Genomic DNA, 14,073 nt, shown 5'->3' on the forward strand with positions numbered 1-14,073 from the left:
TGTCCTGTTCTTCTGTTTTGTCTGGCCTAGGAGTGAGATTGTCTGGCAGAATATGGATGCATTACATGTATAACAAAATTGTTTAGAATTGCTGAACTTCTTTTTTACTTTTTAAAACCTTTTGGAAGTTGTCTGTGGTGGGAGAGCAGGAGGCTGAGGCCACACAAATGTTGATTTAATTGTATCTTATCTTGGCAATGTATGATGTGTTTGCAGGTGTGCAGTGTGCTGAACAACAGATGAGGAAGAGGGAGAGGGAAACTGTCAGATTGGGCTGTGAGGGGCAGAAGATAGGATAGAGGTTTAATTCTGAATTTGAACTGGTGAAACTGGAGTCCATTTTGATTGTTCATCTGTGCTGAGAGGATAGTCAATGCTAGACCATTTGTTTTCTATTTGTGGAAGTTAGGGAGAGGAGGCCTGAGAGGCTAGCAATTAAAGTAGAACGTGATTGAAAAAGCATTATAAATATACAATCTACTAATACACTCTCACAGATTGTTAGCTTTCTTTTATCTATGCAAAAGAAACAAAATAAAACATGTGCTGTTTATTTTAATTGTACAACTTTCTAAAAAGGTGTAGAACTGTACATATGTTAAAGCTGACATTTTACAATGTATTGTTTTGTATAATATGATTGTTCATGAGCATATGCGCCTAATGTAAAACAATGATATTGTGTTTTTAATTTATTAATAAGTACTCATTATTCATTGGTTTAACTTTTTTAAAGTCACTATTTTTACTATTTTGCATTAATTATATTTTATGTTCATGTATTTCTAGTTTCTAAATATATGTATTCACTTTATTATTATCACTTTTCAAAAATACTTGTTTGGCCACTGGGTATTTTACATGCATTTACTGTTTTTTTTGTTTTTTTGTTCTCTTTGTTCTTAGTTCTAATAAATATTTTGTGTCACTTGAATTTTTTCATGAATTACTTTTGCCTATAGTGTTTTTAAATGAATTACTAGTTTATTATTCATCTTGATTATTGTTACTTCTGATCAATGTGAATTTCCTTATCACTGGTATTTATCCTAAATTACTACAATTGTTGTACTCACCTGACTCTCAGAGCCCTGAAACTCTCCAACTACAAATAGGATATTTTCCAAGTGCCCCTCACAAAACGCACTGTCGCCAGGTGCACTGAAAATAGGACTGAGCCCCACCCTGCTGAAGAAACCCACACCGAACTTGGATTACCTGGCCAACTATCACCGCATCACACTTGTACCCTTCATCAGGAAATTGATGAAGGAGACCATTGCCATCCAGTGGCAAAAAAGGATCACTTCATACAATCTATTATAGAACTACCAATCCGACCATGATGCAGCTCAGAGACTGACACCATCCGAGCTATCGGTTTGCTATAAATGACATTATGCCACCTGCCATACATTTGACAATGTGGCAACCCTGAACATCATCACCATTCACATGGGCTTTGGCAGAACAGTTTTGCATTGATTCACCTAATAACTCTAGAATAGAGACCAACTCATCCAGATGGGCCTCAAATTATCCCAGCAACACCCAATAATCTGAGGAGTTACATAAGACTGGAGGCTCAATGCTATACTCTGCCTTCTTCAACCTCTACATGGAATGTCTGGGGGAAATTCTCACCAACAATGACATTAATATACACTAATATGCAGATGGAACAGAGTTTTACACAAGATCAATTGAATCAGTGATATTCATTGACTCAAGCATTGTCTGTTTCTCATCCAAGCCTGGGTGTCAAGTGCCTACCTGAAGCTCAACTCCACAAATTCTGAATTCATTTTCCTTGGAAACCCTGCCAACCATGCCTAATTCCAGAATTGACTGACTGGCAGTGAGTTTGATCGATACATGCCTTAAATCTCCCCCAGTGATCTCTTAGCTTTTCTATCGACTGTGACCTCTCATTCTAACACACAACTCAACTCACTCCCAGATAACTTAGGGCCCGATGCACTAGTCATGGAGTATAACAAGATTATGTTCACTTCTCTTGACTCAATCGTGCCACTTAAAATGAGACAAAGCAAGGCCAAAGCCCACCTCAATTCTTGGTACACACCTCACCTGAAAAGACTAAGAATAAAAAAAGACGATGTGAGGTTTCCTGGAGACTACTACCCTCCGATGAAAATAAGACCAACCTCAGCACTATATCAGCTCTCTACAAGATTGAAATACTCTTGGCTAAACGTGAAACCTATAACTCCAGAATAGCACAAGTGCGAAGGAACTCTTTGTTATCTTGAAAGAATTAGAAGCTCCCATCCCAGTGCTAGACAACTAGAAAAAAGTGTCACTAACACCCATTACACCTCCCAAAACCTCCCCCATACCCTCCTCAAACAACATATGTCCCCCACGTTTCAATTTCTCTAAAGTTTACATCATTGAGACTGAGAAAACTATACTGTCGCTTAACCCTTCAAACTGTCAGGGTGATCAATGTCCTGCCCAATTTATAAAGGATGCTGCCAGAGACCTGGCCCCTTTTATCAATAAATGTATAAACTCCTCCTTCTCTTCGGGCACATCCCAAGTAACTTCAAAGATTCTTGGGTGCTCCCCCTACTTAAAAAATAGACACCAGACCCAGCCATACCTTCTAATTACCGCCAGTCTGGTTTTCAACCTCAACATGGGACTGAACAGCTCTTATAGATTTGAAGGCTCCGATAGATGAGCTTAGGGATAAAGGGAAATCAGCCCTACTTCTCCTTTTGGACTTATCGGCTGCATTCAACCTTGTGGACCATGGGGTTTTATGCAGCCATCTGGACACGGCTGCTCACTTTTCCAAAGAAGCTATAGCATGGATACAATCCTTTTAAAGTAACAGGACGATGAGAGTCTTCTCAACCACTGCAGCCGCGGATCCCATCCCTATCACTTGCTGAGTGTCCCAGGGATCATACATCTCACCCACTCTATATAACATCTTTACAAAGCCCCTTTTTGATGATCTGGACAATCCTGGTATAACCTACACTAACTATGCAGATGATACTCAGATCCTCCTACCACTTACTGGGGATTATGAAAATGATTTGGCCTTGGTGAACAGAGTATATCTCATCATCCAGGCATGGATGGCCACCCATGGACTATGCCTGAATGATGATAAGACTGAGATCATCATCCTGGGCACTACCTCTAGCCTAAAAAAAAATTGGGACCCAAATATTCTGTCTTCAACATTGAAAATAACACCATCACTGTTGTCAAAGAGGTGAAACCTTGGGTTCCTACCTGGACTCTACCCGTTCTTTCAATAAGCAGGTCAATCCTATGGCCTCTGCCAAAGCTTATACTTGCAAATTGATCAGAGCAGGTAAACCCCTCTTGTCTAATAGCTGCATTACCTTGGCCAGAGTGCTTATTTTCTCGAAGCTGGACTATTGTAATGCTCTTTACATAGGGGCTAATAAGGAAATCATCAAAAAAATCAAAACTCTCCAGAATAATGTCCTTAGAGCGGCACTCGGAATTGCTAGGAGAGAACGCACATCCGAGACCAGAAGAATAAATAATTGCTTTCAACACATAACAAAATCCAATTAAAAGTTGCTTCACTCACATATACATGTTTGAACAATGCTGCACCTTGCTATCTGACAGAGAGACTCACAAGAAAATCCTCCACAAGACCTACCAGACTATCTAGTACCAACTGCCTATCAGTCCCAAGATTCCGAGCTCAGCGCATTCTTTGATTTGAATTATGTCGAAAAGAATCGGGGGTCGTAGCTTCCCAGTCAAGGCAGCTCAACTTTGGAACTCCCTACCACCCCCACTGTGTGCTGATCAACCTTACCTAAACTTCCGCAAGAACCTCATAAATTGGTTCAAAGACTCTGATAAGTAATGCCCTGGCCTTCACCATTATACCACTAATAGACCTTCCACTTTATAAATATATTCAGACAGAGTGACCCCAGCAACCCGCGTTACCTGCTCGTGATTTATGGACCCCTCTAAGCTATTTTTTTGGTGACCTTTGTTCGTTTAATGTATATTGTATATGCTATTCTGCTACTACTTGATTTATCTGTATCCTCAGGATGTACATTGCTCCTCTACTTAATAACTCATATGTATGTGATTGTTCTGATGTGTAACTAAGCTGAAAGTTGTTTTATGCAATGCGCCCTGATACCCACGGGTCTGGTGTGCAATACAAATAAACGAACAAACAAATAAACACATCACCAAGAAGACCCAGTTACAATGGTGCCAGATTGCAGAATCAAGCCTTTCATTCCTGCCCTGAATTTCATAACCATTTTCGGAGTCCTTTTCATCTTTGACCTCTATAGTGGCAATGCCCTTCTTGTAGGTGCCCAAGGTGCCTCCTTTGCCCCTCTGAAAGCTGTCCAGCAAGTTGCAGCATGCCCCGTCACAGGACTAAACAAATGTGACCATTGTCAAGGATCGGGAACGGCTAATCTTTTAAGCACATATCATGTGTATGACTGCTTGTATCAACTACAATGCAGTCTGAACCAAAACACCACTCTACTTGGCTGATACACTCACCCTTTCCTGAGGTCAGCACAACATCTGAAGACAGAACATTGCTAGGCTGAAAACAAAGAACTGCAAGAACGAAGGAAAACACGAACCAGCCTATTCCCGACTGTCTCTGGAGCAAATTACCTTTGCAGATAAGACTTCCCTCACCATGTTACTCTCATGAAGAACCTGAAAATCCTGCTCTTCAAAGAGCATCTCGGCACTCGCTAATTGCTCCACTCAACCTTATTTCTCCCCCTCTAGAGTTGACCTCCCTACTCTCCCTACTTATCCCAGCTCATCTGCGACCTGAGCCCCCTACTTCTGAACCCTTGGGGGCATCCCCTTTGTACAATGCTTTGTTGCTTTCCAACCAGGGCTGTGCTTTATAAATGCCATATATGGATATATCATGTTTATTATTATTTATATTTCTGATCAAAATGTTGTTCTTTTTTTGTCACTAGAGTATTTTTCATGAAGTATTATGGTGTTTTTTTTCTTCTTTTGATTCATATTATTTCTCATCAATATTAGTTTAATGTGTCAGTGTAAGCTTCCTTGAATTATTTCATTTATTTTCATCTTGATTATTATTATCTCAGGTCAATATTATTTGTTGTCACTTTCTTCATAACATACTATGCCTGTTTTATTCCGCCTGATTATTATTATTTCTGAACTTTTTTCATTACAGACATTTTTAATGCAACAAATATGTTCCCAAACTCAATGTGCACATGTTTGGACTGGTGCAGCTATAGTAAAGAATCACAAGGGAGGGTGTCACTGACAGACAACGTTTGCTAAATGAAAAGTAAGAACATACATCTTCAGACAGTGCTAATTTCAAGACAAATTGAAAGTAGTGTGCTGTGCTCGCACTTTCTCGAAATTGTGAAGTCTGTGTTTTGTCTATATCGGCTATCACACAATCATTGCTCCAGCAGGTCCAGGTGTTCAATAAGATTCATAGCTATATGTCCATATTTACAAATGTAATTAGAATACGAATATGTATCTGATACAATTAGCATTTTCCCTTACAAATTCGGACTACCACAAATGCAAACAAGTGTATGCAGTGCATGCATAGTGCATGCAAAACTCCAAAGAAGCAAGCTAGTGTAAGCAGGAAAGAGCACACCCCCAAGAAAGCCAGCAGGGTGGCACAGGCTGGGATCAAATCTCAGAAAACAAAAGCAACGACCATGTGATGTACCTTTTGCATTGACTATCACTGTAACCAGTAGGAAAATCTGATACCTAGCATCAAAGCATCGAATTTTGCATGCACCTGATTTACGGCTTGGCATCAGCCCTAGCAACCATCAGGAATTCAGAGCAGGCACTGTGAGGGGATTCTGCTTCCAAAAGCCCTGGTGCGCATCGAAAAAAATGCGTTAAAATACAGCACTTGTGAGGAGCCATTAAACTCTACTGCACATGTTTTCCCTTTATAAAAAATAGCATTACCTAACAGCAGTACCACATTTCTAGTTTACTGAAAGCTTAAGAAAACGTTCTCAAATTTGAAAAGTGGCAGTCTTTTAAGAAATACTGCTGCATTGTTGCACATGTGTCTATCAAAAAGAAAGATTTCTGCAGCTTTTGCTGCTGGAAAGCATGACATCTCCTTTCCAATTCTTCCACCGATCTCAGAATGGTGGTGCTGGAAACTGGAGGGGAGAAAGTCTGCTTTCCTCTCTACTTTTTTTTTAGAATCAGGAGCTGACTGTTCCAGTGTGGAAAAGTAGGCATCTAGTGACTGATATATTTTTACTATTGATAAGAACAATGACCACATTGCATATTCACACTCTGCAAAAACATGTACATCGTGAGATGTCGGGCGCACATGATGGCACTGCAGGACTGTGAGTCACTTGGAAAAAAAAAAGAATTGAGGAGAATTGCATGTTCATTCGGAAAAGGACACATTGGATTGGCTGCTAAAACTCTGAAGCAACAGCACTTTTGGTTGAGGAAGTAGTTGATAGTAAAAGAATTTTGGAAACACATCCCCAAATATGAGCATGGTGCCAAACCCCATGCCCTCCCTACTTCCCTCATGCCTGCATGTGGCACACCAATGTCTCCCCTACTCACAAAAAACCCAGCATCAAAACCTCTTTAACCAAGATGGTAAAGTAACACCAGCGCCATCCCTTGGAGCAGTTGCCTGCAACCTGCAGCTCTCCACTCCAGCTGTGACTATGACTCCCATGATCCTTCACCCTTGGCTATGCTAGCTAGTGTGATGGGCTTTATAGTCCAACACATCTGAAGAGCCAAAGGTTGCAGACCCCTTCCTTGGAGTGTTTTTTACAATGGCAAGATTGCCACAGTGTTGGCAGTTTATCTCTTGCCCTACCCTTCTATACACCCTTGATTGTGACATGACACAACAGCTTTATATATATATATATTTGTAGTGCAATAGAATATTTCCAGTTCTTACCTTCAACATAGTAATTGCACTTAATGCCTTGCACTGTACAGTTGCTGCAAGAAAGAAAACAATTTGTGATGTAGGATATCTGCAACAAGACTACACATGGACGACTGCTTTGCTCCATTATAATGTAAGATCATTAGTCTCTCATTACTAATTAATCACAAGGCTATGTTCATTATTCCGATTGAATTTCATCCAAGAAAGTATTGTAACATTTCCAGGCAAGTCATTTAGTCAAGCACGAAGAACACAATATAATAACTAAGTCCCAGTAACAAAAAGGATGACAATTGCCGAAATTACGTAAGCTACTTATTTCTCATCAACAATGCATGTATCATTCTGGCAGAGGCGTTACTGGGTGTGGGGGTGGGGGTTAAGGGGCTATAGTCCCTGGTCTTTTGGTAGTAGCCCCAGATAGAATCTCAGGGGCTACAACCAAAAGGCTAGCTAGCCCCCAGTCCCGACAGTTCCAACATTAGCGTAGCCCCGGGTCTTTTCCAGACCTAGCAACACCCCTGCCTTCTGTTATAACTTGCTCTGGTTAGAAAGCAAAAAAGATAACAATACAATAGATGAGTATAAGAGTTGTGTTACTCTTACTAATATCATGCGCCCTTGTCGTAACGTTGTAAGAAAGGATCAATCAATGCTTCTTGTGCTCCAAGTCAAGTTATTGAGCTTTTATTTCTACATTAATTCTTAGAAAAATGCCCTATATGATTACACGTGTTTCGACATTCTATGTCTTTTTCAAATCAGGGCTAATCACACAATACGTAACAAAAATAACATTTTTTTAAATATTCAAAAATGCACCCAATCAAAAATTAAACATCATTGATAAATGGCCATTTTGAGGAAGGGGATAGGGTGGGATTGTTAGGGATGAGAGAACATTTTTTCGAAATAAAGAAACAGAAAAATATGACAAAACACAATGAGAGAAAAATTATTGGATATTGATTAGTAAGAGATAGCTTTGTGATTGTTTTATATGAACATCATTGAATGTATCGCTCACTGTTGTTTCTTACCTAATCTGTTTGTTTCAAAATTCATAAGTTGAATGCTTTACTTCAATGGTCATGGGTTAAATCCCTAAAATATAAACATCATGTGGCTCATTAGTAAGTTTATCTACCCCGCGATATGTAAAATCACTACAGGTAATATATGGAGCTGTCCCTTCCGTTAGATTATAAGTGGAGAACGTGAATATCCGTGCCATTATCCGTGTTAAGCTTTGTTAATCATCGCAATGCCTCTTAGCATATCTCACGATTACAACTAAGTCCAAAAAGTATCACCACGTGTTCCCCACGTGTAATTGGACCGTATAAACAAGACCCCCATGTCAGAGCTCCCTCAGCACGCTTACCTGCTACCAACGAGCGTGTTCCGTTTCTAAGAGTCCCCGTGCGTTCTGTATCTAGGTACTATTATTGTTGTGGCCTAATTTACTGTACCGCTTAGTCCTACTACTGTGTTTACCGCTTTCGTCCTGATTCTTACACAATACGATCAAAAAGTCATTTGATGTTTTGGCGCAAACTAAAATATTTCTTTTGTGTGTGTCAATTTTAATTTACTAATGCAAGACGGAGTTTTAACCGAAAAAATTGTTGCTCGATAATTTACCAATAAATTACATTTTCTGATGGTCCCTTGTCTAGCACTGATTTAGATTTATTATTAAGGTCAATTTGTGTCTTAGGTAAAAAATACACAACTGTGCTTCAGTCGAAGAACTGTTCCGATTGAATCCCTGGCAGTCTCTTTTCTATTTTTAAACTCGTGGCCATATTTTGGGAAAATTTCAATGTTAACTTATGAAGATCACGTTCTCCTTAATTGTTGCGCTTAATATTTCGTTAATTTTTGTCACTGAACGTCGGTAGGCATATATTGAAGTTTGTTGTGTACAGTGGGAAATTACATAAATGTATCATTGTAAATGACAAACTGATTCCGGAAAACTAGGTTTTTAGACAGAGCTGTCCCAATTTCTTAACATGCCATTCCAGCATTGACCTCTGGTTGTTAATTAAACTTTCAAAACCTGGTGTATAAAATATTTTGTATGCTTATTCGACCCTTTCCAAATGGTGTTACCCTGAAGGAAAAAATATAAATAATTATATATACATAAATAAGTACTGGATACAACTGTTTTCGATCACAATATGTTAATAGCTTGGTTAACCATTGTTTTCCATATTTAGAGAAATGAGGACATCTCATGTTCTGAATTCAAGCCTCTTTCCACTGAACGAAATTTACAAATTAATTTCGCTTCCTCTTGCCTCAATTTCATTTCAAGATTTCCTCCTCTTGGTCCCATAGTCACTCTTTTGAGTCCAATGAATTTTAAATGTTTCTTGTCAATTAGTTGACGTTTTTGTTGCCAATGTTGAGCTAAGGGTAAATTGGTATCCTGGCTAAGGAAATCAACTTTTTAGACCTGAACATTTATGTAGAAGACGACCATCTTAAAACCAAAACTTTCAGGAAAAATACTGAAGCAAACTCCACCTTATTCTCCACCAGTTGTCATGCTAACTCTGTGATAAAAAACATACCTAAGGGAGAATTTATTAGGGCGAGGAGGAATTGTTCTGAACAGAAGAATTTTGAAGAAGAGTGCAAATTACTCACAAGGAGATTCCAATCAAGAGGATACGGGAACAACACCATAGCTTAAGCTAAAGAAAAGGCTTTCAAAATTGAAAGAGCAAGTACCTTAAAGACAACAAAAACTACTCAAGATGATACACAAGAGATACGTTTTATTACGAACTACTGTGCAAATAATAAAATATTGAGAAAGATCTTAAGGAAGAATTGGCATCTGCTGCAACTTGATGAAAATGTTCGGAAATACATCAATGACACACCCACGTTGACGTACAGACGGGCCAAAACTATCAAAAACATTTTAAGCCCTTCACTCCTTCCAGAAGAGAAAGAAACCACATTGACGTGGCTTCCGCCACCACCAACAGGATTTCGGAAATGTGGAACATTTCAAACATACTCAAAACAACACAGTGATTTTCAAGGACAAATATGGTATATCACAAAAGATTGTTGATCAAATTAATTGCAGAAGTAAGTTTGTGGTTTACGCTATTATTTGTCAATGTGAAGAAATATACATAGGGAGCACTATCAGGGAACTTAGGATAAGAATAAGGGAACACATCTCAAGTATTGGTAGCCAGGATACCAACTTACCCTTAGCTCAACATTGGCAACAAAAACGTCAACTAATTGACAAGAAACATTTAAAATTCATTGGACTCAAAAGAGTGACTATGGGTCCAAGAGGAGGAAATCTTGAAATGAAATTGAGGCAAGAGGAAGCGAAATTAATTTGTAAATTTCGTTCAGTGGAAAGAGGCTTGAATTCAGAACATGAGATGTCCTCATTTCTCTAAATTTGGAAAACAATGGTTAACCAAGCTATTAACATATTGTGATCAAAAACAGTTGTATCCAGTACTTATTTATGTATATATAATTATTTATATTTTTCCTTCAGGGTAACACCATTTGGAAAGGGTCAAATAAGCATACAAAATATTTTATACACCAGGTTTTGAAAGTTTAATTAACAACCAGAGGTCAATGCTGGAATGGCATGTTAAGAAATTGGGACAGCTCTGTCTAAAAACCTAGTTTTCTGGAATCAGTTGTCATTTACAATGATACATTTATGTAATTTCCCACTGTACACAACAAACTTCAATATATGCCTACCGACGTTCAGTGACAAAAATTAACGAAATATTAAGCGCAACAATTAAGGAGAACGTGATCTTCATAAGTTAACATTGAAATTTTCCCAAAATATGGCCGCGAGTTTAAAAATAGAAAAGGGACTGCCAGGGATTCAATCGGAACAGTTCTACGACTGAAGCACAGTTGTTTATTTTTTACCTAAGACACAAATTGACCTTAATAATAAATCTAAATCAGTGCTAGACAAGGGACCATCAGAAAATGTAATTTATTGGTAAATTATCGAGCAACAATTTTTTCGGTTAAAACTCCGTCTTGCATTAGTAAATTAAAATTGACACACACAAAAGAAATATTTTAGTTTGCGCCAAAACATCAAATGACTTTTTGATCGTATTGTGTAAGAATCAGGACGAAAGCGCTAAACACAGTAGTAGGACTAAGCGGTACAGTAACTTAGCCCACAACAATAATAGTACCTAGATACAGAACGCACGGGGACTCTTAGAAACGGAACACGCTCGTTGGTAGCAGGTAAGCGTGCTGAGGGAGCTCTGACATGGGGGTCTTGTTTATACGGTCCAAAAACACGTGGGGAACACGTGGTGATACTTTTTGGGCTTAGTTGTAATCGTGAGATATGCTAAGAGCCATTGCGATGATTAACAAAGCTTAACACGGATAATGGCACGGATATTCACGTTCTCCACTTATAATCTAATGGAAGGGACAGCTCCATATATTACCTGTAGTGATTTTACATATCGCGGGGTAGATAAACTTACTAATGAGCCACATGATGTTTATATTTTAGGGATTTAACCCATGACCACTGAAGTAAAGCATTCAACTTATGAATTTTGAAACAAACAGATTAGGTAAGAAACAACAGTGAGCGATACATTCAATGATGTTCATATAAAACAATCACGAAGCTATCTCTTACTAATCAATATCCAATAATTTTTCTCTCATTGTGTTTTGTCATATTTTTCTGTTTCTTTATTTCGAAAAAAGGTTCTCTCATCCCTAACAATCCCACCCTATCCCCTCCCTCAAAATGGCCATTTATCAATGATGTTTAATTTTTGATTGGGTGCATTTTTGAATATTTAAAAAAATGTTATTTTTGTTACGTATTGTGTGATTAGCCCTGATTTGAAAAAGACATAGAATGTCGAAACACGTGTAATCATATAGGGCATTTTTCTAAGAATTAATGTAGAAATAAAAGCTCAATAACTTGACTTGGAGTACAAGAAGCATTGATTGATCCTTTCTTACAACGTTACGACAAGGGCGCATGATATTAGTAAGAGTAACACAACTCTTATACATATTTTCGAACAGAGTAAGGGGGCCAGGAAGACTCCGTTGTTACCCAGGCATGCAACTGGAATTGGTGAATCAAAAACTATTATCAAAAGGGCGCTGAGGTCCACTTGAGGAGGTACCCAATAAAAAAGGCTCCCCACATTTTCAAGAATACAATAGATGATCCATGAACCGCCGATGAGGATGCCATATAAATAAGTCATGGGAAAATCCTGTTACATACTTGTCAGTGTCCAGTAATGGTTAAAATTATATACATGCTGGCTTCTCTCATCTAGTAGACGTAGAGCCTTTACAAACATAAGCTATGTGATTACATTTGTGACTGACGTTGACCCATATTTCATAAAGCATGTGTTCCTGATGGCAAGCTATGTTGAGATGATCCCCACAGACTGACTTTAATCAAGATCCAAACAAGCTCTCTCCATTTGCATCTGCGTCCAGCAACGTTGTGGATCAGTGTTCCTCTGATGGAGCAGGGCAGGGAACTGAAAATATGCTCTATGTATTTCCCATTCTGTGCAGAGAAAGCTTCTGTGCGCTCACCTGCAAATGATTTAAATATGGGGAAACGGCTGAATGCCCCATGAATTCCACCTGTTTGCACCACCTGTACAAATACGGAGGCCTGCATACGGATTCAGTGTCATGAAGTTTGCCATGTTTGCACTTGGCTCCTGCCATTACTGTTTACCACCATACCCACTGTTATGAGGAGGGTGGGAGAGAACACTAGGACAGAACTTTTTGTGACTTCAGCTGTTTTATTCTGAGTTTGGAAGGGAAGGCTAAACATGGAGAGAAGAAAGAACAAAATGGCCCTATTTGAAGTGAATAGTATTCACAGGAAAATAAATTGTACGCTAGAATTCTACTGTCAGGAAATGTGGGGGTTGGCTTGCCACTAGATTCTTCTTGTGAGTTATGTGGCTAAAGAAGGGTTCAAACATACACATACACAATGGATTGTAAGCAGTCTCTTCCTGACCAGTTGGTTTCCAAGCTCGAGTTGGGCTCTCCCAAGCTTCAAGATAGGGTTGGGAGGGATGCAGTGAGAGAGTGGTCTTAAACAAGAGGCAGTGCCTCAAGGAATCGCTAAGCGGGGAGGGGCACAATTAAATCCAGTGAAGAACCAACTTTTTAAGGACCTAATTTTCTGGATCCACCGCCTATGATAAGTATGCTTGCCCTGAGGGTCTTCCCAAGTATGTGTGTACAAAGTAACCCACACTCACAAGTATTTTACAGTGCAGCACCTAACTTCTTTATCTTCAATCTTCTCCTATAGGTGTTATTTGCATTTTCTGTGCGTTGGCCTTTGCCTTTGTAGTTGATTTAGCTAAGGCCTTGCTGCTGTCTTGTAGGCCTAACCTTCTCCTTCTGTACAGAGTCAGGTTCTCAGCAATCCTCTGAACATAGACTCCCCTATACTTGTCTGTTCTAACTTGTGCTATATTTATCTGTACCACCTCTGGTTCAGTTATGTATCTAATTTACTCTTTTGGCTTCTGTATTCCCACTCTATATCACACCTCTCTTCTAGGGACGCTATTTTAACAACCAAACCAGCAAGACACCTTTTCATCTTTTCATACAATGGTTGGTTGCTTTATGAATCTCAGGAACATTTTCATTTGGGGGTCAATTTTCCGATTACTACCTACATTTGTGATGTGTCATCTGTGAATGGGTTCAACTCCTGACCAGGCATCTGTCTAAGAATTCCTATCAATCCGAGTTATTGCGCCTGATTTGATAATGAGAATCGGCCTGTGCATTGGGCTGAGTTTTTATAAACTCTAGTCACCATATTGGGATCAGGCAGTGTGGTCAGGTCAGCCTCCAGATCCAGTGCCTGTCCTTTGCTGTTTGGAACTAAGTGGCTCTCTCCATTTTATTGCATGTTTGCAGAGGTTGAGTGTTAGCACACTGTGTTTCCTGACACTGCAGTGCGTTTCTCCTTTGGCTCCAGTCCATGCTACATGTCAGTGCACACA

General features: G+C 39.1%; 1 protein-coding gene across 1 annotated transcript in view; it reads right to left on the reverse strand.

The window, feature by feature from the left end:
* The window catches only part of LOC138503895 (mucin-5B-like), a 365,999-nt gene that overhangs the window by 108,413 nt on the left and 243,513 nt on the right, over positions 1 to 14,073 (reverse strand). The window contains exon 10 of the mRNA XM_069623966.1: positions 6,998 to 7,041. Within this exon, the coding sequence (XP_069480067.1) occupies positions 6,998 to 7,041 (44 nt within the window). The remainder of the gene's footprint in view (positions 1 to 6,997; positions 7,042 to 14,073) is intronic.

Source organism: Ambystoma mexicanum, chromosome 11, assembly GCF_040938575.1.
Source record: "Ambystoma mexicanum isolate Mex_15411 chromosome 11, UKY_AmexF1_1, whole genome shotgun sequence".
NCBI classification, from domain to species: Eukaryota; Metazoa; Chordata; class Amphibia; order Caudata; family Ambystomatidae; genus Ambystoma; species Ambystoma mexicanum.